Source organism: Homarus americanus, unplaced genomic scaffold, assembly GCF_018991925.1.
Source record: "Homarus americanus isolate GMGI-L3 unplaced genomic scaffold, GMGI_Hamer_2.0 scaffold376, whole genome shotgun sequence".
NCBI classification, from domain to species: Eukaryota; Metazoa; Arthropoda; class Malacostraca; order Decapoda; family Nephropidae; genus Homarus; species Homarus americanus.
The window spans coordinates 70,198-93,595 of NW_024734656.1; the positions used below are offsets into that span (position 1 = coordinate 70,198).

At 36.2% G+C, this 23,398-nt stretch overlaps 2 protein-coding genes across 6 annotated transcripts; one reads left to right on the forward strand and one right to left on the reverse strand.

Moving 5' to 3' along the window:
* Nucleotides 1–1,877: 1,877 nt before the first annotated feature.
* On the reverse strand, nt 1,878–12,987 carry LOC121870448 (fatty acid hydroxylase domain-containing protein 2-like). 2 transcript variants are annotated; one of them, XM_042372271.1, is made up of 7 exons: nt 12,931–12,987; nt 8,487–8,651; nt 7,432–7,535; nt 6,943–7,088; nt 5,212–5,393; nt 3,430–3,702; nt 1,878–3,058 (listed from the first exon to the last, which is right to left on the reverse strand). In XM_042372271.1, the coding sequence occupies exons 2-7, from the start codon at nt 8,639–8,641 to the stop codon at nt 2,881–2,883; spliced, it is 1,038 nt and encodes a 345-aa protein (XP_042228205.1). In that variant the 5' UTR covers nt 8,642–8,651; nt 12,931–12,987; the 3' UTR covers nt 1,878–2,880. The 2 variants fall into 2 exon arrangements, with proteins under 2 accessions (XP_042228205.1, XP_042228204.1); XM_042372270.1 differs by lacking the exon at nt 12,931–12,987 and adding an exon at nt 11,099–11,262.
* Nucleotides 12,988–13,219: 232 nt separating this feature from the next.
* Nucleotides 13,220–21,758, forward strand: LOC121870450 (zinc finger protein 271-like). 4 transcript variants are annotated; one of them, XM_042372273.1, is made up of 3 exons: nt 13,220–13,540; nt 16,093–16,173; nt 17,150–21,758. In XM_042372273.1, the coding sequence occupies exon 3, from the start codon at nt 17,608–17,610 to the stop codon at nt 18,562–18,564; it is 957 nt and encodes a 318-aa protein (XP_042228207.1). In that variant the 5' UTR covers nt 13,220–13,540; nt 16,093–16,173; nt 17,150–17,607; the 3' UTR covers nt 18,565–21,758. The 4 variants fall into 4 exon arrangements, with proteins under 4 accessions (XP_042228207.1, XP_042228208.1, XP_042228206.1 ...); XM_042372274.1 differs by lacking the exon at nt 13,220–13,540 and adding an exon at nt 13,961–14,368; XM_042372272.1 differs by lacking the exon at nt 13,220–13,540 and adding an exon at nt 14,616–14,770.
* Nucleotides 21,759–23,398: the final 1,640 nt, after the last annotated feature.

Sequence of the window (23,398 nt, forward strand, 5' to 3'; positions counted from 1 at the left end):
TGATTGAACTTGTATAAAAACTAGAGCCAAAACATGAATTGTTTACTGACTCTGTGAAACAATTATCATTATCATACTGGCTTCAAAATCCACCAAATATGTATGATAATTATTTTGTGTTTGGCAGCTGTGTGGGGGGGAACAATCACTCCCATTAGAGCAGAATCATCCACCACAGGTAAGTGTCAGACTCTTACTACAGTACCACATTTGAATGAGCATTGAAATGTGGACAGAGTACAACTATGATGAAGATATGAGGCGAAGCAATGAAGTTCTGCTGCAATTTCAATTAAAACTCAACCAAGCTACACAAACTTGTAGTGCTTAATATCAACACACTGAATTACTTTGTATAAAAAATATGGTCAAAGTATGTGGAAGCAGAAATGAGTATTGAAAATTTCTTTGCATTCTTGTACTTAGTGCTTTGGAATGCTATTCATTCAAATTAGTCTTGTGTTAACATAATTAGGTTAACATTTTATATTGGTAAGTCATAATTACTCTATACAATTCAGACTCATTGTTATACCTAATAAGCCGTAAACAAGACAGTTATACATAAAACAGGTCAAGTACTAATCACACCCGACTACTTAAGGTGTACTCTACCACCTGTTCTCTTTACCAATTATCTAACCAAGAGAAAAATAATAATTTTGTTTTATAAAATGTATGAAATATACAATATATTTCTTTTAAGGTATAATTACTGCATAAAGACCATGACAAAAAGATAGTGTGATATAAAACAAACATCTAATATAGATCATCAACATTTCAGTTAACCAATTAATAGCTTATTGTCCATTAACATCTGTAAGTATACTCACTGACATCCACTAACCTTAATCCAGAGAAACTAATGCCCAGTGTATATGGTACACATATGTCCCATTTCCTGGGCAAGATGCAAGGACGCACACGTAGAATCTTCCCCCCTACACTTCAGTTACACGTAAAATGCATTATATCACATGGCTTACATGAAGAGTATAATTAAATGGAAGCATCATCCAAATAACAGTGAAATGTCAACTAACTGATGATTATATAGATCTTCAGTGAATCATAATATTTAGTCAAGTTGTGTAAAGAGCAAACATACAGCATAAGGGAACAGGAACACAGGACTTTATCTCAACGGTCTCATTACTGTTGATGTTACGGCTCTCTACATACCGGGTACGATGAGTGAAAAGAACCAGCCATTCTAAGTTACATTAATGTTTTCCATGAGAAGTTTTATAGATGAGTCAATAGATCAAATTAGTTTCAAATGAACCAGTGGCAGGGGCGGATCCAGAAATATCAAAAGAGGAAGGGGAGGGGGTCCAAGAAGAATTTTGTGGGTGGGGGAACATGGCGAGCACAGCGATCCCACCCAGAATTTTTTTTAAATCTGATCAATATCATGGGCATTTTGAGGCCATCTTGAAGCCATGTGTACTTGATATTAGGAGATATTCCGAGGCAATAATAATTACTTTTTACTATACAAAAAAAGCCTGAGTACAATACTGCATTAAAGAAAAAGTATTGGAATTTTCACATGAAAAGGAGGAGGGGGTTCGGACCCCTGGATCCACCCGTAGCTTGTTCCAAACATTTCGTATACAGTATGCAATATATATTTGTCATTTTATGTGAACTGTTTAAATATTATGTTGAAATAGAAGTCTATATGTGTATGTCAGAAAGCCAAAATTTCACCCAATTAACTGGTTACTTTAATAACTGCTGACATTCTGGTTTGGCACCAACTCATTGAACTGGCAAACAAACTAAACAAAAACTCCACTAATTATAAACTTACATCTTATCCATAACTAATTTGCATCAATAATGATTACCAAAAAATTAAATGCTTTCAATCTAGTCTTTTACTTTTATTTTAGCTGACAGTACTAGGCTAAGATACAGTACCTTCTCCGAAAGTGTGAATTTGTTCGTGGCTTCGACGGTTAATGTTCTTCACTTGAATTATTTTTCCACTTATACCTTAAAAGCTAATGTTTTCAAGCAGTTATATCTTTACAGACATTAAATTCAGAATTAAAATGAGCCAGACCTGGTTATCCTTAAAAGTTATATCAATATTAATTGAACTTTATGTATCAGCTAATGAGCTGTAAAGGAGGGCAGGGCTTGTATTGCCAACATAAAAACTTTGATTTGAATAAGAGAATTAAAACAAAAATGCTGAACAGAATCTTTGAGATAACACAAGAAACTGTCATAAACAAAATTATCTTCACTGTCAATGTTTTTCAGGTTAGCTGCAACTCCCTGATGGGCAGCTGTTAGGTAAAACAAGAACTGGGTACTGCCCCTCCCCCTACTCACCACTGCAAACCAAGGGCACCAACCCAGAATATGCAGCAGGGACCAAGGGATGGGCACAGCTCTGGTGACCCAGTTACCATCAGGGTTGAAGCAAAGTTTTATGGCTAGATGCCCTTCCTAATGCCAACCCACAGGGTGGAGATAAGTGGCAAGGCAGGGTCTTAATATTCTTTAATCAAATTATATGATGACTATACTTTGAAAAAAAAACAGTGTTTGTGGTTTTTCCCTTTTGGATTAACCATCATCAGATACTGTACTATTATGATCATTATGAATATCTTCTGCTTCATCAGAATTTAAAAAAAAAATGTTTCTTCAGTGCTGTCTTATTATTTAAAACTACATCTTTGTTTTGAGTAAAATGCTTTATTCTGTAAGCTGCTTTGAAATTAAAAAAATATAATAAAAATATAAATGAAAACTAGCAACCATCTTTAGCCCTCCTGACTTTGTCAAGTATATTACTGTATCCCAAAAGAGCAAGTGCAGAGGTTTTCCAAGCCTATAATATATATCTTTGGCAACATTTTAGCACTGCTTTCCTTTAATGACCTTGCCCTGAGGTTTGCCATCAGGGTAAGCTTCACGAAGTGGCACAAGGGACAGCATCATCAGGTGACGGGAGAAGCATTTTGATGCTCGGAACTTATCATCGGTGCCGTGAAGCAAGTCTAGGACGCCCAATACTCCATAACACTGGTTAAATCTGAAAGAAATATATGAATAATAATTCATTTCACAGCAGCCTAAGAAGACAGAAGGGAGAGGGAGGAGGAAGAGGCAGTGATACGAACTGAAAGTGTCTAAGTCCATGCAGGTAATAATGAAATAAAACCCTATTGTCATTCAAAAGATGCTACCTGTCACAGTTATACAAATATTGAAATTCAATGCTATCAACTGTGTAATTTATGAGGTACATTTACAAATTCAATCTCGTAAGACAAATGCTACTATAATACAAGAACCTTGGAGAGTTCAGACTGTGTGGACATATCTTGGGAACAAAATCAAATGCTCAGTGAACTTAATAAAATAATATTCCATAGTACTTTATGACTTAAGATATAAACTTACTTGAGATGGTGGAAATCATGAGCCTCAGGAGATGGGAAGAATGGCAGATGGTAGCCACTGTGAGCATTCAAGGTGCTGAGGAGGGCAAGACTAACCCAAAGCCAGATAGTTGCCACATGGGAACCCAACACCAGAGGGCCTAGGAACACTGGGCCCATATTAGAGATGATATGCTCCAGTGGGTGAGCATATATGGCAGTAATGGCAATGGGGCTCTGCCACTCATGATGCAGCTTGTGGAAGTGCTTGTACAGTATGCGGTGGTGGAAAAGCCTGTGGAAAAAGGCTCCAACTTAACCCTAACTTTAAATTAAAAGAACTTTGTTAAATTTATATGAATGTCTTAGTAAAGTTATATTGTCTTTAATCACTTTTTAATACTCGTATATAAATGTTATACATATCTTGCAAATAGATCACACCACTGCATTAAAGTGTCTAATAATTCACATTAATATACCTAGTAGGTAATTTGGAGAAATATTCCTCAGAACTGAATAGGAAATGATAAATGACTCAAACTTTTACTGTTTTTTTTTTAAGTGCGATAAACATAAAAAAAAGGATTTCACAAGAATATGTGTTTGAACAGAGTCATACTAGACAGCAGGAGGCAATACAGGGGCCCCCCAAATTGGGTTAGGTTATCAAAATGGCTGTGAATTGCCAAATCCGCAAATAACATTTGCAGACCGGGGGAGTACATTTTTACTTGTGTAAAAAAAAATGTATATTCCCTTTATGTTTTTGCCCTTAGGACAATTATTTCTTTTAGCTTTAGTATTGTATATGTGTGTGTGTGTGTGTGTGTGTGTGTGTGTGTGTGTGTGTCTATACACACACACACACAAAACACATACAGTACAAATAAATATTTATTGCAAAATACTCTCACAAATAATCAGAAACAAATTTATTAAAAATGTGAGTTTACCCTGATGTCCGTGCTCTATTAATAAAGTACTGTAATAGAGCACGAACTTGAGGGTAGACTGTCACATTTCTAATAAATTTGTTTCTGATTATTTGTGAGAGTATTTTCCAATAAATATTTATTTGTATGTGTTTTGTTTGTGTGTCTACACACACACAAACACACATATATACAATACAAGTAAAGGAAATTACTGTCTCTAGAACAAATGGCTCCCTGTCCCAGCCGCAAAAATGCCGGCAACTTTAAAACGACCCAAAGACATTCTTGGGTACATCCAGGGTGTCATCTGCGAATAACCGAAAACCGCGAAGTAAAAATCCGTGAACTTGGGGGACCCCTAACAAACATTGTAGAGTAATATTTCAACAGATGTGAATGACACATTAAAAAAACAAGAGAACTACAGTGGTGTTATTATCATGCACAGAATGAATGTTGATAAGAATTGAAATAGATTACAGTAGCATAAAGATGATGAAAAAACGGGTAGAGGCCGGACTAAACAGTCAAGTCTGCTGGTCAAAACTGGAGATTCAGGAACTTTTTGCATAAAATCTAGTTTATAAATAAGCAAAACCTCTCAAATTTAGCTTATGGGATGATTTATACCCCACATCACAGGTCCAGTCACAGGCACAAAACTTGATCTAACCCTGGGTAAAGGATCCAGGTAAAGCATTAATTACATGGGGAAGAATAGCCACATGTATAAATCTGTATATATTTATCACATTCCATGGTAAACAAAAGCCTGTGTAAATGCCTTTCATACCTTGATGGAAAGAAGTAAATTGAGTATTTGAGAGAAAAATTAGAGAGCATTGAATTGCTGTACAAATTAATACCTGTGGGAATAGTAGAACCCAATTTCTTCTAACAATATGCAGACGATAAGCTCAAAAAGAACCCAGTGGAAAGTAGGCAGTTGAGACGACCGGTCAAACCCACGGAAACAAATCAGGTAGTAACAAAATATGCTGAAGGGAACTCCCACGATGGTTTGATTGAAGTTTACCCACATGACACACTGTCAGGGGAAAAAGAATATATAAATAATTATCAGAAAGGTCTTAACATATCTCAATCGAATCTCTTTCCGTCCAACAGAGATGCATTACAGTATTTTTACGAAGCCTCTATAGTGTTATTGTCTTGTAACTAGTGTGTGGATATGAATAGCTTAATGCACACATTCCAAAATGTATCTTCATGGAGGGGTCCAATGATTTTCAAAATGAACACTGCGACTCCTGTTGTCTCAATAGGGTTGTCAAAATCCTCCTTCCGTTGTGTGTTATAATGTCTAACACAAAACCGTGAAGACACTTTTTAGAGTGTGTGTACAGCTATATAAACAAACACAGCACAGAACAAACACACCTACAGGTTCTAGTTAGTAGTTTCATAGCATTATACAATAATGAATAAGCTGACCATCAAAATGGTAGGGTTAAGAACTTCTTGGACCTTGTATACCAGAGCATGATGAAAATCTTCCCTATTACATCCCTGGCTCTGGGAATGGGTGGTCAAGATCTAAACCGTGTGCTACATTAATTCTCACAGTATATCCAGGGGCAGATGACAGGTGGGGGTCCTGAGGGTCCAGACCCCCCCTTTTCATCAGAAAATTCCATTACCGGGTACTTTTCTTTAATGCAGTATTGTACTCGGGCATTTCTGTATATTAGAAATTAATTACTATTGACCTCAGAATATCTCTTAATATCCAGTGCACATGGCTTTAAAATGGCCACAAAATGCCTATGATATTGGTCAGATTTAAAAAAATTTCTGGGGGACTTACAGTACAGTGCCCTTCCAACCCCCCCTCCCTCCCCCAGCTTGGTAGGCTCGCTGTGCTCGCCATGTTCCCCCACCCACAACTTCTTGGACCCCCCCCCCCTTGATATTCCTGGATCTGCCTTGGATCTGTCACCTTGGCTGACCACTGATTAATTACCTGGTTTGAGTGTTTAAGGAGGTGGGGGAGGGATGGACCCAGTGAGGCTGCCAGTCTATATGGCTTATAAGTGGTGTCGACTGTACATTTATTCTCAAAGTACAGGTACAGTACTGTAATATTATACAGTAGTATTGACATGAACATTAAAATTAACTGAAAGGCATTATACAATTTCTGTTGATAATACATACAGTATTTCTTAATAACAGATGAGACATTAGAAATTTAAATAGTACAGTACAGTACAGTACTACATATGTTGTACTGTACTATTTAAGTGCTGCTCATGTTTATATTATAAAATGATGAATAAAAATAAAACCATGGACTCAGAAATGAAAACCACAGTATTCTGCCAAACTTATTCTGCAAGTGGTGCATGCAATCAACACACTCATAAACGTACAAAACATATACTCATCTTCTTACTACTAATGAGAGAGAATGAAAGATATGGGTATAAACCTCCACCCTCTGAGCCTTGGGAGATAAAAAGCTCTGATACTGTATACTGTATAATCATTCCTGTTTACTGTTTCTTATCAAGTCAGTGAACTCTGACACCTGTGTAGCTACTTATCACCCACGAGCACAAAGTATAAGCCCATACCTTGAGAAGTTTCTTGGGTTCAACGGGCTCATTAGTCCCAGGCTGAATTTTGTAACGTCTTAAAAATGCCGGTTGGTTGAACACATCCATAAGCGTGTAGATGGTGCCAACAGTCCAGTATACTATATAAGATACAATTGTTGATCCTGAAACAATATAAATAAAACTTCTTGATCATCTTTCAAACTTTATAAATAATTGGATATACTGTATGTTGTTTCAATTTCTATGTAACAAGTATACCGTATATCAAGAGGATGTGAGAAAAGATTATAAAACTCACTCAGATAAGTTTTCATAAATACAGTAACTCATTCAATAATAATAAGACAAATTTATATTACAAAAATAAAAATTGTGTAAATTAATAGTCAACCAAAGTTTTAAAAGAGAAAAACTTTGTTCTTTCATTTTCTATTATGTCATCAACTCATCAAAAAGATAAATAAATTTTCATGTCACTATTGCAGAACTGTATTGTCACATTACCATAAACCATTAAGCTGAAAGAGTCATCCCCAAAGGTATAAAGAATCTTATCCCACTGGTGCTGCCAGAAGTTGCCAGATGCTCCCCAGAAGTGCTGCAAGTGGCTGGAAAATAAGTACGGTACATTAATAATACAATACAGTGCTTTTGGGGTAACATTTTCAAGTATTTTTTTTATTTAAACTTATAATATTAACCCTCAATACTCTTTCCTCCAATAATGAAACCAATATCACATTATAGTAGTGTGTATTTCACTTTCAAGTTCGTTAAAGTAAAATACCTGTACTGTAGTTTCAATTGTCACTTATAGTTTTCATTATGCTAAATTTCACGAGTATTTCTTCCCTTGAGAGATGTTTACAATAGTGTATCGAAATAAATTAATAACTTATGGGTAAATACTTCTCGGACTTAATTTTGTTAACATGTGATTAGTACGTACACTGATATTTAATGTATTCCATCTCCCATTCTGAAGTGCGAGCCTCAACACACATTTAACCATTACATTCAGTCAACTTGCATGAAAAGGTTGGGGACCAGTAATCTAATAACCTCAGAAATTATTAACAAACTCTTACAAGGTTGTATGGTGGCAGAGGGAACACATGGCCAGAGACAAATTTGCTGCCATACAACCATTTGTCCATATGAAACCCACATTTTAATCCTTCAAACCACAACAAATTATGCTTTACGAGTCTTAGATAAAATGTTCTAAGGAATATATACTGTAGTGTACATACCCTTGCCTGTTAACACCTGAGACAGACCTCCATTACTTTAAAGTCCTGGTTCCATAATTTCTTCCATTAATAGTGAACTTCAAATTTTCATTACAATTATATAAGACACTAAAATGACATTCACCCTAACTGTGATCTCTTTAAATTTCCTTTTTCTACTAAAGGTTTTCCATAGCTAATACAATTTTCTTTCTCGGTTATAAAATCAATTATGTTCAACATTTCTTAGTACGGTATATATTAGTCTTTTGTTAGATCTCTAAATAGATGTAAATAACAAGGCATATAATGTTTTCCATAACTTACTAGGTGAGACTGTTCCGAAGTGCCACGAAGATGATTGTGGTGGAGCCAAGGATGAAGAGCGCCTTCTTCAGAGTGGACCATAAGTCTGCTGCGGAATGGGATGGCTGTCGGGGGACCATCCCCTGGTCCCCCTGGTAAGTTTCTGTTTCTGCCATGCCCCTGTGCCTGAGGACCACATCAGATATATAAACGATTTTTCAATAAACTTTATCTTTTTTACTTTGACAAAAAGAAAAACATTACAGTTAGGCAGGTAAGCACAGGGAGCAGTGACCATGCCTTGCCAGCTAAAAGGATGCTTGGAAGTCCTACAGATAATGCTCAGTTCCCACAAGTGAACCCACAACTGTCTATGTATACTGCCTTACCTGCACTGTCTATGTATACTGCCTTACCTGCACTGTCTATGTATATGCTGGATCAATGTGAACTTGTATGACAATCTTATAGAATAAATACCTATCTACTCATGTCTCTTCCCCAAGTAGAACTCTGGCTTGAATCCTAAGAATCTGATGACACACACCCCATTAAATTAATGTGACCTAACATGCATTAACGATAATGGAGTACTGTACATCTATAATGTAGCCCATACATAGAATCCACAAAAAAGTATATAAACTAGTAATATAACCAGTAACTATCACCAAAGATTTTATTAAATGTAACATATGGGAATTTAGCAAATAGGTTATCTTCAGCAATCTATAAAACCACAGCATTAAAGCCTAATTGAGATATGACATAACCTCACAAATCTAACATAATGATATTAAGTTATCATCTTTTAAGTTAGGTTACTCTAGTTCATATCTTTCCTAAATGATTTAATGCTAAGAACTCGGATCACCAAATGCGAACAACAGTTGGAGTCCCATAAGTGTGCAGAATTAACATGATTCTCAGTAACTAACGGGTCCGACTAATTACCCAAATGTACCCAAATATAGCCGGAATGAAGTCAAATAATGGTCCAAGATGAATAAATCGGACTGCCAATCACTTCTCGACTAGTATTTGGTGTCACAAAGTCACAAAAAATTGGTAAACTTAATTTAATCTGAGTTAATAAAAGGAGTGCATGTACCTAACCTAACCTAACCTCGACTAGTATTTGGTGTCACGAAGTCACAAAAAATTGGTAAACTTAATTTAATCTGAGTTAATAGATCAAGTGCATGTACCTAACCTAACCTAACCTAACACAACTCAGATTAAATTAAGTTTACCAATTTTTTTTTACTTTATGACACCAAATAATAATCGAGAAGCGGTTCACAGCCCGAATTACGCTTGTACGACCATCATTTGACTTCATTGCGGCTACATTTGGCTAAATTTGGGTAATTCCTCGCTCCGTCGGTACATGCACGCGATCTATTAACTCAGATTAAAGTAAGTTTTCCAATTTTTTGTGACTTTCTGACACCAAATACTAGTCGAGAAGTGATTGGCAGTCCGATTTATTCATGTAGGACCATTATTTGACTTCATTACGGCTACATTTGGCTACATTTGGGTAATTAGTCGGACCGGTAACTAACAAATTCAAACTCTTAATTCTTATAGGAATCAACACAATAATGCATAAATATATTGATAAGATATTCCATTTATATACTGCAGTCCAATATTGAAGCCTACAACACTACAGTATACTTTTACTAACATAGTGTAGGTGTGTAACTTAATTATTACCACAAATACTAAGTTATTGGTAAAACAGTGTTTGGTTTAACAAGAAGGCCTCATAGTTGTAAGTAAATACCAGATCTTTTATACCTACACAGAATAAAAATTAAGAAATTCCCTAGATGAATAAATACGAAAATCTCGGTCCGACTAATTACCCAAATGTAGCCAAATGTAGCCGTAATGAAGTCAAATAATGGTCCTACATGAATAAATCGGACTGCCAATCATTTCTCGACTAGTATTTGGTGTCACAAAGTCACAAAAAATTGGAAAACTTACTTTAATCTGAGTTAATACATCGCGCGCATGTACCGACGGAGCGAGGAATTACCCAAATGTAGCCGCAATGAAGTCAAATGATGGTCGTACAAGCGTAATTTGGGCTGTGAATCACTTCTCGATTATTATTTGGTGTCATAAAGTCACAAAAAATTGGTAAACTTAATTTAATCTGAGTTGTGTTAGGTTAGGTTAGGTTAGGTTAGATTAGGTTAGATTAGGTTAGGTTAGGTATATGCACTTGTGTCTATTAACTCAGATTAAATTAAGTTTACCAATTTTTTTTTACTTCGTGACACCAAATACTAGTCGAGGTTAGGTTAGGTTAGGTACATGCACTCCATCTATTAACTCAGATTAAATTAAGTTTACCAATTTTTTGTGACTTTTTGACACCAAATATTAGTCGAGAAGTGATTGGCAGTCCGATTTATTCATCTAGGACCATTATTTGACTTCATTCCGGCTATATTTGGCTACATTTGGGTACATTTGGGTAATTAGTCAGACCCTGAAAATCTTGCTTTGGATATCTCAAGAAAATAAACCTAAACGTAAACAAAACCACAATATACCTTATAACAAAAACTACCAATCACTAACTACCACTACAGTAAAATATACCTACGACTTACTTCAAATTATCGTTATAGTGTAGATAGAGCACAAGTAAGAAGTAAAACGAGATAGGAGATACTGCGTACTGGGTCCTACTAGATCAATCTCCTTGTTCACCACTCACTCATGACCTCCAGACCCAACCAGCTCAAGTTGCCAAGTCGTACTACTCTACCACCCACCGAGTGTGAACTACGATCTTCCCTTACACTACAGTAGTAAGGCAACCGTGATTCACCATAGCTAACTAATGATGACGGGTAAATTTAATGATAAGAAATTGAAAAAGAATAGTAATGTAACGAACAGATTAAAAAAACAAAGAGGAATGGAAGTTTTTATTAAAAGAAATAAAACAAAATAGTAGTGTGATGCCAATACTATAGCTATCTATGAATATTTTCTTACACATTAATATTTTACTTTACGTTAGTCTCCTTACCACTGATTAGCTTGTAGTTGTTAAACCCCTTGACTTGCACTGTACAGTCACCCAAAAAACTATTTATACAAAATTGTACTGAAAAAATAAATGACAATGGACGAAGGGTTTTGGCATAGGTACCGAGACAACAGGAGTCTCTCACAGTGTTCAAAAAGAAAAAGTATCGAGACACATAGTCGTGGAAATGGCTGCTAAGATTCAATGTCATGAAGTGCAAAAGGATGATGCACCTGGGTCGCAGCAATAGTAAGGAGATCACATGTATCAACAGGACGAAGAGACTGCATTAATGAGACCGAATGTGAAAAGGACATTAAGTTCTCGGGCCATTGTGAGAAGAAGGTGAATCAGGCAACGAAACTGTAGGTCTTATTACCCTCTTCACCACTGATCGTTTAGATACCTGGATGGTCCAAAGACTATAGAGCAGTGGTTCTCAAACTTTTTTCCAGTTTTACCCCTATTTAAAGTCTGACAGGTTCGAATTACCCCAACGTAAAATTTTACTCCTTACTTTTTATTCAATAGAGTTTATTATACAAAGCACAAGTTTACAAAATTTATGTACTTACAAATTTTACTCCTCAATTCTATTCAATAAAGTTTAATATACAAAACTCAAGCTTACAATTATACTTACAAATTTTACTCCTCCAATAAAGTGTATTATACAAAACACAAGTGTACAATTCTAGTCTGTCTTATACAAAAATCAATAATAGTGCTACAGTTACAGTGCTGTTATAGACGGATGAACTGGTTTTGTCGACACCAGATTTTGGATGCGTGGTTTAGTCTTTGACAGAGCCAGCCTCATATCTGAGCTTGGAACGAGCCGGTTTCTAGTCTTGGACTTGATGTGGTACATTGCCGAGAACCCAAGTTCACACATATAGGTCGTGGGAAATGGAAGAAGTACGTCGATAGCCCTAGTCATTAGAGTTGGGTATCCCACTGCTCCTTGCTTAAGCCAAACGCGGCAAACGTAAGTGTTATAAGTGGTAAATACGAGGTTACCCCACCGTGCCAACAGAAGCATATTACCCCAGCCGAAATGTAGTTTTTACCCCAGGTGGGGTAATTAACCCGAGTTTGAACACCACTGCTATAGAGTATCTTTGGGATGCTCCGTCGCTCGTCACAGTCTTAAGAGTGGGGTGCTTCCCCGTCTGGAGTATTGTCACCCCGTCTGGTCCTCGAGGCTCGAGGTATGCTGGAGACTGTCAATTGATTGAAAATGTCCAAAGGAGGGCCACCAGACTGGTGCCTGCTCTACGGAACCTCAGTTACCTAGAGAGATTGGAGCGCCTGCAACTACCTAGCTTATACTACAGACGGGCGAGGGGCGACCTAATCGAAGTGTATAAACATCTCAGGGGGCACTACTCAGTCAAATGTACATACCTGGAGCTGACGGACGCTCGCCCCACAAGGGGCCACAGCTCAAGGTTGAAGAAGCCCCAAGTCCCGAAAACTGAGAGGGCAAACTTTTTCGGAGTGAGAATTGTGAATTCTTGGAACAATCTGCCAGAGAGCGTTGTGATGGCACCGAGTGTGAGCTCATTCAAGGCCAGACTTGATCAACACTGGAGCAGGAGTCGCAGTGTTCGTTCATTCTGAAAGTCATCCACCCCCCCCCCCTGCATATGGCATCTCAAAATTTTTGACCAAGTCCCAGGTTGCTGATCTGGCTTTCTGCCTCATTTACACATAATTGCAGGGTCTCATTTTTTTTTCTCTGACAACACAACATATTGTTACGACTCCTTCTTTCGCCGCTGACTCAGCTTCCACTGGTTACCAGCGGCTAGAGTCGTATGTACAGAAGCAGTAGATATCTCATAAGTGTTGTCGAATTACCACTGGGTGGGAGCCGTCTCCGGTTATTTCCCGAAAGAATGGATATTGATTCCCTAGAAAGCAATCAGAGGAGAATGACAAAGTTAATATCGGGCAGAAGGAACCTTTCGTATTGAGAGAATTGAATTTTCTTTCTCGAGAGACTTGGAGTGAGGTGAGATATGATCAAGAAGTGTAAAAGTGGAAGATAGGGTTAAATAACTGTATTGATGATGTAACTATGTTACTTAATCAATCATATCAGGGTCGGACACGTAACAAAGATTTTCAATTAAGTAAATTAAGTTTAAACGGGAATCAGCCAAATACTGGTTTGGAAATAGAACTAAGGATACCATTATAAACTACAAATAGCTGAGAAGTTTCAAATATAGGTAGTAGACCTCTGGCACGGTCTACCAGCTCACACTAACCTCTTTTCCCCAGTATAGCCACCTCTAGCGGGTGGCCATTAGGTAAATAAGGTAAAATAATCGCTGGTTTCCTCTAGGCACTCCGGTTCTTTCCTGTAGTACTGTACTAACACTGGAAAATAAAGTTCATAAAGTAAAAAGAACAGACTAACTGCCCGAACGGCCATCCAGCTGATAATAAGTGGCTAAATGATAAATTAATGAGTGATATGAGCTAGGTATAAACAGGGCTGCATTGTATGCTAATAGGCCTACTGGAGTTTGCTTCATTCTTCTTATGCTCTTATGTATTGCCTTATTTGCCTACTATTTACCGACCGCCCAAGAGGCTATCAAGCTGATCAGCGAAAAGTACAGTAAACTCAGTGACTATTCAGCCGTCACCGGTTGAATAGCCTTGATAATCAACTACACTTTAAACAGTTTATTCCGTATTATAGGAAGCTGGGTCCCAGTGCTATCACTAGGGTCCCCTGTATAATGTTACCAAGAACATCTGGCAGGAATCTAAGTACATAATAAATGAAATAATATAAAGGGTCTTACTAAAAGCCTACGAAAGAAGGAAGGTAGGTCAAGCAGCCGTCACCACCCGGATGTATATGTATCCTTGTAATTCCAAGAACTTTTTAATTGTGAGATGATTTGGCTATTTTTCTAGAAGTAGAAATTTTTTTTTAGTTTAAATTTAATTATATAACTTCCATTTTCCAGGAGAAGCTTCATATCCTGTAGCAAAATTATTATTTCATTTTGTGATTCTGATCATGCTTAAAAGTAATAATAAATAACCTTAGTTGATATCAATGTGTTCTTTATATATCTAAAAAAAATAATAATAATTATAAAATAGCAAATGTTCACTCACTTACAAATACAGTATACGCAGTGAGAGGGGTAGTAAGGAGTGGCTGTGTAATGGACGCATTTATGGCTTTATGTTCTGTTATTTACCCTCACATTCCTGCCTGGTAAGACTGTGGGACGTTTTTGTTGAGATCTATGTATCCAAAAGTTTTTTTTTTTTAAGGGAACCGAGTAGATGATTCAGAACCCTCTAATAGCCTGTTAACTTGTTCAGTATTGTTTGTATACTTTTAATATATGATTTATACCCATACCTTTGATTTGAACAATTTATCATGTAGATTGGGAAAAATACCATGCATAAGAATTTGTTTGTATGGATATAAAGTAATACAAACCATTTATATTGAAGAAAATAAATCACGTCCAAGGTGCCTCAGTTGTGAGTGTTCAGTTAATGAGTTTGAGGTGGTTTTAAAGTTTATTTATTACAGCCAGTCAGCAGTGATTACCGATACTGTTGCCTCACCTGAACATGGATGTGTATGACAGCTGTGAATATATTGTTTATTCATTTGCAGATGTTACCAAATCGTGCACAATTTGAACAGTGATATTATAGACATTTTGGTATTTCACATTTAACAGGTGGAAAATCACGAGTGTCATTGTTGACCATCAATGGATCTGGTAAATTCCTGATTTATTAGATACTGCTACATTATTATAATTTATCGTTCCTTAAATGACCCAGACTTACCTACCTAAACTTGAGCTTCACTTAAACATTATAATACGATTTAGGTTAGATTAGGTAGGGTAGGTTAGGTTAGGTTTAGTTAGGTTAGGTTAGGTTTAGTTAGGTAGGGTAGGTTAGGTTTAGTTAGGTAGGTTTTGTGTAGAAAAGAAGAATGACTTGTCGGTTGCTGGTTTGGGGTTGGTCGGTTGTTGTGGAGCATTTGTCAACAGTTATGTCAGCTTTATTTACGGGAAAAACTGGGTAAGAACCTGAATATGAAAAGTGCTATTCCTCCACCCGATTTGCTTTATTCTGGAGGTAAGAAGTAAGTTTTCTTCTTTAGGTATTTTTCATTAGGTAGCTGGATAACTTGGACCCATGTTCTTAATAATTACCACCCAGTTACATATCTATCGGTGTTAGCCTGTCATTGTAACCCCACAAAACATTACAGGTTCTCTCCAAGTTTCCTCATGTATTAACGCTGGACAGTGAAGAACAGACCAAACACATGACCAGCTAGTAAACTGATGAGTGGTCAAAATGGTTATTGGTAATGGATTAGAAAAATATATACAGTACAGTATCTGAGTAAAGTTGACCACTCATGTCAGTTTTTATCCTTTATAATGGGCCTTTTTTGTTGTACATATACTGTACTGCCTCAACATACACTATGTACTGTATTAGGATTATTCTCTGCATTATGTTATAGGTTGTATTGAAAAATTATTTAAATTCTTTCAGGGCTACAGACATATTGGTATTACCTGACAACTTTGTGCAAGAAAACTTCCTTTTGGTGGATGAGGCAGGATACAGTGTATGGTAATTATAAAACTAGTTTATCAAATATGCCAGTTAGCAGACAGTACAGAACAGCAGTTACAAATCAAATAGTACACTACTGTACTGTACTAATGGTGTATTACACTTGTTTCTTGAAACTTTTAAGTATTGTACTGTATTTTTCAAATTAAACTTAATCTCACTACTGGACTGTATTCATTTCGTGTACTGTACAATCAAAGACAAAAGTCGTGTCGCGGTTTTGTCCGAAGATTAAATATAACTCGTGAAACATTATGAGAGCCCCCTACCACAAGGCAGAGCGCACCAAAAGTTTAGCCCTTCGGCATATGTTTTCACCAAATTTCACAACACTACTTTTGTCTTTTAGTGAACATCTTTGTCACCTATATTGGTACAGTAGCTACATAAAAATTAAACTGTGCAACACTATACTGTGTATAAGATAATAGATTGAACATATGTTAATGTGGATATTAAAAATTAATGATTAAAATCCATGTATGATAATAAAGTTTTTACTGTACTATGCTGTAGTTGAAATTATTAATGTTTAAACAAAATTTACTACAGGTAATAAATTATTTTTTGTTGTTTTGGTTAATGAATGTAAAACCAAAAGTTACGCAATGTCACCATTTTCTTTTACTACATGTATGCTTTTTTCATTTAAATAAAAATATTTAATTATTATTTAGCTTTTGCTGTGATTTTAATTACTTGTATACAAATAAGCTCTCAATGTGTCATCATTCTTCTACAATCACCACTTAATCCTAAACTCACATGAACACCAGTAGACTTGTCCAATTTCTCCTCATTTACTCTTGTGTAATGTGGAAAATTAAGTTAAAAGACAATTATTTTATATTTTTAAATTACATATTCTAATTATGTATAAATAAGATACAAGTACAGTACAGTTTCTCTGCTTTATCTCTATGGCCACCAAAATATTATATCACAAACTTAATCAAACCTTTTTTCTCAACAGATATGAGATGAAGGACAAGTTACAAATGGCTGGCTATACTACTGTACAGTACAAGCAAAACATTGATCAAGTTTATGTATAATGTAAGCACTGTACAGTAAGTGCAAAATAAATTTTGTCTGTAAATGTCTTTGACACTTTGTAGTTTACAAGTCTTTTATTTTTCAGTGTCTATATAAGAAATAAAATTTCAGTATTGTACTGTATATAGAATGTACATTAATAGAAATATCACACCAATGAACTTGATAGATTTATTAAGTGATGACTTGATTTAGGAGTTTCAGTGTGTGTGAAAAGTTGACTACTGTACCATTACATGTTGGCTGAAAATTACCCTCCTTAATACTCACAGGCAGTCTATTTCAAGTACATGTGAGTGATCTTACAGGGAAGGCCCATGCCTTTTTTATCAAATTTAAGGTTAGAAAAGTTACTTCAGGGATAAATTTGCTTCAATGGAAAATACAAGCGTTCTTTCTGAAGAGACACCATATAGGTGTCCAGAGTGTCCTAAAGAGTTTACTTGTAGATCCCAGATGGCAATACATATGAGGGTTCATACTGGAGAGAAACCTTATCAGTGTTCAATATGTCATAGAGGCTTCTCCCGTAAACCTCATCTAAAAGGACACATGCGAATTCATACTGGAGAGAGACCATACCAGTGTCCACAGTGTCATAAGGACTTCTCACAAAGCTCTGCTCTAGTAAGACACATGAAAATTCACACGGCAGATAAACTGCATCAGTGTCCAGAATGTTCTAAAACCTTTAAAGAAAGTTATGATGTAGTAAAACATATGAAAGTTCACTCACCAGAGAAACCATATCAGTGTCCAGAGTGTCTAAAAGATTTCTCACGAAAATATGATCTAGTGAGACACGTGAAAGTTCATACTTCTAAAAAGCCGTATCAGTGTGCAGAATGTCTTGAAGGCTTCTCGAGAAAATTTAGCTTAGTAACGCACATGAGGGTACACACTGGAGAGAGACCATATCAGTGTTCTCTGTGTTTTAAAGATTTCGTGAAAAAATCTGATCTAGTAAGACACGAAAGAGTTCATACGAGAGAGAAACCACATCAGTGTGTACAGTGTAATAGAGAATTCTCACGAAAATTTGACCTAGAGAGACACATGAACGTTCACGCCGGAGATAAGCCTCACCAGTGTCTCGAGTGCTTTAAATGCTTTTCACAGCTTTCTGATTTAGAATGTCATATTGACGCTCACAGAAAAGAAAAACCCTACCATTGTTCAGAGTGTCATAAAGGTTTTCCACATAATTCTGATCTAGTTCGACATATGAGAGTTCATACTAGAGAGAAACCATATCAGTGTACGGAGTGTCTTAGAGACTTTACACAAAAATCTCATCTTGTAACGCATATGAAAATTCATAATGGGAATTAAAATCATCTATTTTAGAGTGTCCCAAATTATTATTATTATTTTATTGTATTTAATATTTGAGATTGGATTGGAATCTTTTGGTATTAAATGTTAAACCAGATCTTTTAATGTAAGACTTATGAGAGGAACCAAGCTCTCTTCAGATTTGTATTTATTTTTAATTATATACTGTACAAGTAACTCATTAAATTAAATGTCATTGTATTTAAAAGAATCTTTGAAATTTTTAATTATTGGATATTTAGACAGGTTTAAGCCCATTCAGGTGTTCAGAACAATACGAAAGGACTTAAGATTCAGAGTTACATTTACAGATATATCAAGAATAGTCTGGTAGTATGACTTTGTAAAGGCAACCAGATATCCATTCACAGTTACAGTAAACCCTCGATAACTCGGCACATATGGGGCTCTGGTCTTGCCGAGTTATCCCAAATTCTGACTTATCGAGGCATTTCCCCCCTCCTACAAAAATTCAACAATAAAAAATTATCGACATATATATGTGTACACTCGGTAAAAAAATTACCATTACAATTCCTGCCTGAAACAAACTGACACTACAAAAGAAGTGTTTCAAAAAGGCCCCTGAGGCATTCCTCGCATTGGTAGCCCTGTGCGTGTATGGGTTCGGCCACACGTGCTCCAAACAAGGTTCATGAACTCATAGCTTCTCATAAAGGTAAACCCAGTACTGTACTACGTTTTCCGGAATTATCGACCATATAGTAAAATGTCGTTGGGCCGGGTTCCATTATGACGGCATGCGAAACTGTGGAGCTATTCAGATGTTTGGAACAGCATGGTATATTTTCCGATACGAATAAAGAATGACATAATGTGGCATTAGCCCAAAGTGAAGTAGCAATACAAAACTTCAGATTCTAAATTTGGTATCAAAATAATCTTATACCTTTACTGTATCCACTAATTCTGCCAAACATATAATGCATTCCTATATGGCAACTCATCCACTTCCATGGTTACTATAGTCCATGGTGTGTGGAACATTTAATAAAATAGTTTAAATTATCTAGATATCAGTACTGACTTTCTTCAGTTATATTGTAACAAAGTAATTCAATATTGTCAATGAAATAGCTAATTTCGGCCTACAAAATTAATTACGAAATGTCTCGCATTCAGGCCTACCGACCCTCGCAAGACAACGGGAATGTTCAGTTGAAAATCATCGGACCCCACCTGTACGGTAGTTATTTTTACTGAGTGTACATGTAATTTCTAAATGTAGAAAGGTAATACTTACCAGCACTGCAGGTGAAGAATGAAGCATCATAGTAGTGACACAGATGCATGGTAGGTGATGCAGGTGGCCAGATATGCTGAGATTTTCCCAGATAATTTTATATATCTCAGCATTTCCCGAGTTATACTATAATACATTCCAAGACCATATCTATGCTGAGCTATATGAAATTCCGAGTTATTGAGGGTTTCCTGTAGCTGTACTTGGTATGCCAGAAGGTGTGAACTGGTAACTCTTAGGATGAGAGGCAAGTAACAGTTAAAAAAGTGAAGGTGGTCAAGTACAGTACCAGTTACACTCACTGCCTCCTTGTGTACCAAACTAGGCAAACTGAATAATATGCTATATCTGCATTTACCCTCAACGGACTGGTCTCTCAGGCTTATGAGACTCACTTTCACTTTTACCATGACATGACAATACAGCCAGTTCATTCATGGTGTTTCTGTATGTGTGACATTAAATTCCTGGCTCTGAAGTCCTCAATGTTCTCTGAAAGTTCAAATGGCTGTAATCCCGCTCCTACTGTGCACCTATCATAACTTTCATTTTCAAGTCCATACCAATAACTTTCCTGGTCAACTCGGCTACTGAGCCTGAAATTTTTACTCAGCACACACAGGAGATTACGGGAAAGGAGCGAGTATAGAGACAGCCGACACAAATTTTGGCAGGTTATTCATGTTGATCAGATGAGAATGTAAACAAAGATGGTTGTTTACACTCGCTCCAAAAGGTATGTTTATTATATTGTGCGAGACAATATGACACAACTGAAGATTGATTTTTGACAACCCTACCGAGCCAATAGGTGTGAGACAAGGCTCCGCTATAAAAGATCTGCCTGTATAACTTCTCAATTTATACAACTCTAAACAAAATCACAATCTATGCTAGTTTAAGATCTGTGTGAGGACAACATAGACACACTCATATGTAAGACCGCACAATAACCTGGTGTTAAGTCTGGGCTTTTAGTTAAGACTTAGGTGCTTATTATATGAATACCTGTAGTACTGTACTTGTTAATGTTGCCTCTACATTTCTCTGCTATGTAAGACCTGTTAGTTTTATATTTAATAATTTTCAGCTGTGCCAGGCATTTTATCTATAGTACTGTACTATATAAGAGTTTCATATGTTCTAATTCTTACTTTATTGTATTTTCTGTATTCTTTTATTTTTATATTAGCATAGTTAATTTTTGTGTGCTTGTAAGTGTCAAGTGAGAAGTACCCCCGTGTATAATCTTTCATTTAATATGTACATAAGTGGTCAGTTACAGTAACATGTATAAATGTAAAATAATGAGTTGTGTGTGTGTGTGTGTGGATCTAAAAAAGTATTGTCATTTCCACAAAAAACAATATTTCCTTCTCTTGGTGAAAAGTTAACGTTACTTGTCTGCTCATTAAGAGTCAATAGCATTTGATAGACCTTGAAAAGTATGGGAAGTGGTTGAAAGGTTCTGCAATGTGGGTAAAGCAATACAGTAGAGTTGTAACTTTTGGGTAACAATGTTGGATACAGTATTTATGTTTGTTATTTCGAATACAGGGTGTAATGTTATACAGGTTTATTTATTTTCAGTGAAAGTTTGAAATACATGAGAAAATTACAAGACGGTTCCATAGAAAAAATAATACTGTAATGCATTGTGGGAGTGTACAGGTGTGGGCATAAGACCCCAAGCAGGTCAGTCTTCAGGTACTGTACCTCTAATTACACACCTGTAACCCAAGTCAAGAGCTAGATTACCTTCACTAAGAGTTAGAAATTAAACCATTGAAATTTTTCATAGAATGTATATTTATTTACTTTATAGATGATAGCAATATGTACATGTAATTATGTAGTGTAGATCTTTACTGTAAGAGTATATTCTATAATCTAATCAAATTTAATTGTAATAAACGCAAGTGTAACATTTTTGGATTTAATAACCTTCGGGTCATATACTGTGCAGGGTGGGATAGTGAATTAAATCTCATACAAATAATTAAAATAGGCCTATGAGGCTTCATTGTTTATTTGAGATGGTAAATGCTGACATCTGATAATTTTGAAGAGGGTCTCTTGAAAGAGGTGGAGTCACCATGACCACCTGGGAAAACTTATCAGATAGCATGCATGGGAGTGTGGAATATAAAAGGTACTGTTTAATGTAGGAATGGTAAAGTGGCAGATGAATTTATAAGAAATCTGTGAAACACAATTAAAAGGGAGAAGGAAGAGATAGTTTTGATGACATAATTGTGCATACGGTAGACATTCCTAGGAAGAGGTATGTGCCTAATCACGAATCACCCGAAGAGTCATTAACATTGGCCTGGAATACCAAGTGGATAGAAGCTTCTTAACACATGGAAAGCTGAAACTATTCACATATCCTTGTATAGTGTAATGCAAATAATAAACTCATATTTAGCGGCGAAGCTAACTCCCTCACTGATAGAGATTGATTTCTGTGTTGGCACAGTACCACCTTGCATTTCTACATATGAAGTCACAACGTAAAGTTTGATAAAATTTTATACAGTTACCGGTAATCCTTTATGTGCTGGTTAATGGTCTTGGCTCTAAATCATAAAATTCAAGAATGGTAATTGGTGTTAATCGATGAGCATTGAATAATCAATATTCACAATATTTAAGATGTCAAATAAGCTGTGCCTGTTAGTTTTAAATCACCATATTTGAAATTTTTTAGTAATATAAGGCTATCTGTACTATTTAACGACATAAGTTTTCATTTTCCACAAAAAAATGTTATATCGCGCAAGGGATGCAAGACCTATTACAGTACCTTGCATTTTGGCATAAGAGATCAAAGCTTAGATTTGATTTTGTTCAGATTTTATACAAATGTATTTCCTCACTTGCAAGCTGGTATCCAATCACCTTGCTATGACATCCCCATAAACCACTTGGTGTCATGCTCTCCATGATTGTGTGTTCTGCAGTTTCCTGTACTACGTCCAACCCCTTCACTTCTAGTAGCTATTTCTATCACTCCATGTTCTTGGTTTCTACTTTCCCTTCTGTCACCCACCTGTGATTTATAAAACCTTTTTTATTAAACTTTTCAATTTCTATTCTCTTATTGGGAGCAAACCTTGGTTAGCTCTGTCTGATTTTGATCAACCAACACACTTATGTCAAGCACCTCATTTTGATTGATTTTTAATGGCTTCATCCTCTTTATAAGAGTCCATGACTTCTACAAACTGTAGTATTGTTGACACAACAGTTCCTCTGTTGATCCTAAGTTTTGCTTCACACACAGTTATCATCAGACATCTCACAATGCACCTACTACAGTAGTCTTTTATACTTGTGCTTTATGATCGACCACCTTCTTTCCAATAGCCATAACATCCATTCCTAGATATCTACAATGGTTATGTCCAGTGAGATTCAGGTGAAACTCAGGTACGCTAAAAGTACCCCAGGTGATACCACACACAACCCAGTACTCTTCCTGCCCAAGTGGTGGCTAATGTTACTCCAAAGTAGGAATACATTATATTCAAGGAGGGCCCATAACCCCATTGCACAGGGGTCTCT